This window comes from Stegodyphus dumicola, chromosome 2 (genome assembly GCF_044657685.1).
Source record: "Stegodyphus dumicola isolate Sdum_Otavi_A_Nest chromosome 2, ASM4465768v1".
Lineage (NCBI taxonomy): Eukaryota > Metazoa > Arthropoda > Arachnida > Araneae > Eresidae > Stegodyphus > Stegodyphus dumicola.
In genome coordinates this window covers 78,811,140-78,816,372 of record NC_140769.1, presented here as the reverse complement: position 1 = coordinate 78,816,372, position 5,233 = coordinate 78,811,140, and the positions used below count along the sequence as shown (strand labels likewise).

Genomic DNA, 5,233 nt, shown 5'->3' with positions numbered 1-5,233 from the left:
GGATAACTCATAAAATAACCCAGGTAACCCAGTAACTCCCAAAAGAAAAAAAAATAATTGAAAAAATTAACATGAAACTTGTTTATGCATTATTCTCCATCGAAATAATTCTGTTTCATTTCATTGTGTTATGTAAAAATAAAGATGTAATTTTTAAAGTCTTGGAACATTAGCACAATCAAGTAATTTTTATTCATGATGAATCTGTGGGGTATTTTACACTTTATATTACACCGTATGTGTTACTATGTACATTATTTTCTTTCATTGCCAAGACTTTTCTGAATAATATGCAGTAATTTATCACCTTCATTAGTCTCCAGGGTTTGTAATTATATTTTAGGAAATCACACAGTCTTTAAGCTGCAATTTTAATTCCACTTGCTTATGATTTCAGATGTCATGTATTAATCCCTAGCAGAAATTCTGTATAAGTTTTCTTGAAATCCAAAGCATTTTCTTTTTCTGTACAAATAAAATATTCCAACAACAGCTATCACCATTGGATGCCTCTAATTTTTATTTTGTAAAGAGCAACAAATTGTATATTGTAGTCTACACATCTGCTGCCTATGTTCCTATAATTTGCTATCATTTCTGATTGTGGAATTGTGGTGAATTTTCACAATTCTGTATTATGCATATTAGAGCACGCATAAAAATATTTCAATTGGTAAGAGATTGTATAAGTGTTTTCTTTCTTTTTTAAAAAAAGTTCTGTATCAATGGTAGTAATTTATTTAATTCATTATTGCAAAGCAGGAAAACAGTATCTTCTTAAGGGTAGAAGACTTTCATGAAGTATATGTTTAAAAGAATATGACTTCTGTTCATGCGGCACAAGAGAAATATCCCATGCAGCTAGCCTGTCCACCAGTGTTCAAACTATTAGTGCTTCTTAGTCTTATCCACTCGACTGCTGATGAATACTAATTATGGGAAGATGGTAATAATTTTTCTCAGTGTGAAAATTTTGTGACCATTTTATAGAAAGTTTCTCACTGTAGTCTGCTCCAGAATCTTCGGATGAAGTTATCATTACATGATATATCATAATTTATTCTTTATATTGAAACTGATTGGGGAACTTCTTTTTTTTTTTTTTTTTTTCATCTAGAATAATTGTTCTTAGTAGCAGAATAACTGCACACAAAGGACTCTATTTATAATTGTTATTCTCCAAGCAGATTTAATAAATTAACATCATTCAGTTTATTATACCAGTGTTGTATAAGAGTCAAAAACGGCTTTAAAGGCCCGTCTACACGTACCGATTTTATCGGCCGACTTTCTCGCAGAGGAACAATTTTCAGGATGTGCGCATGCGCTAAAAATCTGTCATGTTCTCTGCGACGATTTCAGAGCTAGTGTTCACCGCTCACTAGCCGACGATAAAATCGGCGACTGAAGCCAATTAGATTGCTTCCAGAGATCACGTGCTTTTCTCTCTCATTTTGGAAACATGGCGCTTTTTCGTTGGAACGAAAATCAAATTTTTCAATTGATTGATTTTTATAGAGACCATGCTGTGTTGTGGGACACAAATAACATAAATTATAAAAATAAAAAGTTAAAGGATTCCCTTATTTTGGTAAGTTATCTTCCCGTTACTTTATTATCAAATATTTTTTTATTCGTGATGAAAATTATTTTATGTTGGTTAAACAAATTACGGCTCCATTTAATACAATATTGCTCAATTTTATTAGCTGATTAACTGATATAGCAATATGATTACAGTTTTCAGAACTGTATTAGTTATTAAACTATACCGATAGTATTTTTTAATATTCAGTATGATATGCTATTTTAAGATTTTGCATATTAATATTTCTTATTTGAAATTTTTGTATTGAAATTCCACTATTCCTTTCTACTATAGTAATCTTTATTCTGTATTAGTACTTTTTACTCATATTGTTGCGGTTTTCATAACATTATTGTCTATTTATTTAATAGTAAAGGTTATCATTTAAAGCACAGTAGTTATTTACTTTTTCTGAAGCATGGTTATTTTAACATTTCAGGACTTAAGCACACAAATATGCGTTCCAGAAAATGAAATTAAAAAAAAATGGAGTAACCTGCGTACTCAATTTACAAAGGAGAAACATAAAGAGAAAAAAAATTATACATCTGGTGCAAGCACTGCCATGCAGTACAAATCGGCATGGCAGTTTTACACATCGTTACAATTTTTAAGTGATGTCGTGTCCTTAAGGAATACTGTGACTTCTTTGGTAAGTGATTACTTTTTAAATTTATATAATTTGGCTTATAAAGTGAATAATTTCCCTTTACTATTTGAAAATTTATAGAATTGTTTTTAATATAGGCAAAACTTTAACAGTTTTGTGATAAATAAAATAATATTGTTATACATACTTAGCTGTGTAAATTATATTAGCCAAATCTTCAAGCTCGTGCAGCAGATGGGTCATCTGCAAAAGTTCACACTCACAGCAATTTCTATATAACTTCAGTACAAAAGTATTATTTTATTTATCCTTTTACAACTATGTGTGCTATTTAATTTCTTAAATGAAATCTTTATATTTAAAGACTATTCTTAAGCTCATTTACTTAAAAATAATCCCATTTCCCATTAAAGTATAGGTGCAATACCCATTAAAGTATAGGTAAAAGTGGATAGGACCAGGGCTTAATTTCTAAAATCAGAAGTGTCAGTTAGTAGAAGTTATATTTTGAATTTATATGAAGACCTAATCTTTTTTCCAATGAATGATATTCTATTGATAATTTCCAAAATAGCTGAGCAGTAAAACTGCTAAATAACTGGTAATTTGACCAGTGTTCGAATGCCAGCAAATAAGCTGACTGTAAGGTTGGTTTTTGTTTTTTCCTATGCAGAACATGGATACGAGCCATTTTTCCCTAAAAATTCTTCTATGAAGCATTCCTCTTTATAGGCAGATAGTCCTTGAATTGCGTTGTCTTAATCAATTAGTCTAACATCCAGAAAAGCATATGTAATTTATTTTGAAATGAGAGTTAAAGTACTTAAATTTCTCTTCGTAAGTCTATTTTGGTACTCATGTATTAACACAACCACCTTGTCACATATTTGGTGGTCTTTATAAATGTAAAGGTAAAATTTACTTACTGGTACAAGTTAGTGGTTTTTATGACTTTTTTTTTAAAAAACCATTCCCAAATATCTGATAGTAAGTCAGCAAAGTATTATCGATCTACCGAAAAAAGCCGAAAAATCTAAACATGAATTTTAATTATTAAGTAAAAATTATATGATACATTAAAAATAGGTTCTTACATGTTATCACAAGCACTTTAGTACAAGCTCTTTTAAATTTCCAGAATGTGCTAAAATCTGTCGACCATGAGCATAACAGTACTTTAGGCAACCATGCAAACATTCCTTCAGTCAAGCAACATTACCCTCATTCTTTTTCATTTATAAAAATTTGCCAAACTTGAGGTGATTACGCTAATATGTTAAGTACTAAAAAATAAAACACTTATTAATTTGCAAAATACTTCTCTAACTTTTAGCGTTATTCTTTTCTCCATGTACACAGTGATCTGTTTTCACTTAAAAAACCAATAAATTGCATAAACTTGTACTGCACATCAACTGTTTACCAAACACATCTCATCGCTGTTTGCGTTAACGGTTTTGTGACAAAATACTATATTCTGCAGAATTTTTACTGCAGTTTCTTCCATTGCTGGCAGATTCCACAAGTGATATTTTAAAAGTAAGTTAAAGGTTCCCAACTCCCCCAAAAAAATTACGATGTCTGTCAAAATCATTAGAATTCCAAATACAACAAAAATAAACAATTGAAACATTGCTTGACTGAAGGATTTTTATGAACAAGGTTGCCTGTGAAATTTTTATGTGCAGAGTATGGCAATTTTTATTAAGGTGTTTGAGATAATATGTGACTACCTCTAATTTTAAAATATTAATAGAGAAACATGAATTCTTATTGCATTTTAAGTAATTATTACTATCAAAATCTTACTCATATTGTTCAAGTTTTTACAAGTAAATGAAGTCCAACTCTGCTTCACATTGAAAAGTTATAAAAATATGGGATGTACATGCACAGATACTGTTCTTTTAAAAACACTCAAATTATTTCTTTTTACTGTAGTAATTATTAGCTTTGCTTTCTTCTCAGTTTATATATATATATATATATATTTGTAAATTATATATATATATATACAATTTTCAATGATAAACTTATATTCACAGCTAAATCAGACATAAGTTAGTCAATATTTTGTTACTTTTAACATACTTAAACATAAGCATTAACTTCTTATATATTTTCTTTTAAATACATGTATTGCATGTTTTTATTGATACCAAATACGCTACAACTTAGACAGCAGAATTACGAGGTTTTTTCGTATTCTTATTCAAGATATTTGACTATTCAACTTTGATATCTCTTGAAAAATCAAGCTTAGGAAATATATTCATTATCCTTATAAATATTTATTTCTGCATGTTTTCCCATAGCTTGTTAATTATGATTTGTTATATATGAATGAATGATAGCTGTAGTAGTAAAAATTAAAGTGTTATTTTAATTTTCAGGATTTTAATGATACTAGTACACAAGAAAGAAGTGCAGAAGTTACCAGTCATTCTGAGGAGATGTTTGACATGAACGATTTTGAAGACACTGAAGAGACACAGAGAGAACTATGTCATACACAAACACTACCACAGCTAAAACGACGCACATCAAACACTACAACTTCAAACAAAAAACAGAAACACGATCACATTTACACAGCAGCCACAACAACACTGGAAGAAATTTCTACAATATTAAAATCAAAAAACACTACTCCAAATACATTTACACAGCTCGGTTCCTTTGTTGGTTCCGAACTAAGTCTAATCCGTGACCCTCAACTCCTCACAGACACAAAATATAAAATATACCAAATTCTCACAGATGCACAGACAAAACAAAATGTATTAGATTCCATGAACAACACAGAATAAATAAGAAACTTAGATATATTTATTACTTACCACATTATTTTGTAACATAAAATAAAAATACTTATAAATAATCTTTATTTCTTTATCTTTTATTATAACACATATTGAGAAATCAGGGAACATAAATTGAATAACATATATTGAGAAATTAATAATATTTTATAAATTTATCTTGCCATGCAACTTTTCCTTCATTATTTACATAATCACAAATTTTTTCTCGCA

At 29.2% G+C, this 5,233-nt stretch overlaps 1 protein-coding gene across 1 annotated transcript; it reads left to right on the top strand.

The window, feature by feature from the left end:
- The first annotated feature begins 1,887 nt into the window (after window positions 1-1,887).
- Window positions 1,888-5,008, top strand: LOC146998481 (uncharacterized). The gene is made up of 2 exons (XM_085810794.1): window positions 1,888-2,240; window positions 4,592-5,008. The coding sequence occupies exons 1-2, from the start codon at window positions 2,007-2,009 to the stop codon at window positions 5,006-5,008; spliced, it is 651 nt and encodes a 216-aa protein (XP_085666920.1). The 5' UTR covers window positions 1,888-2,006.
- Window positions 5,009-5,233: the final 225 nt, after the last annotated feature.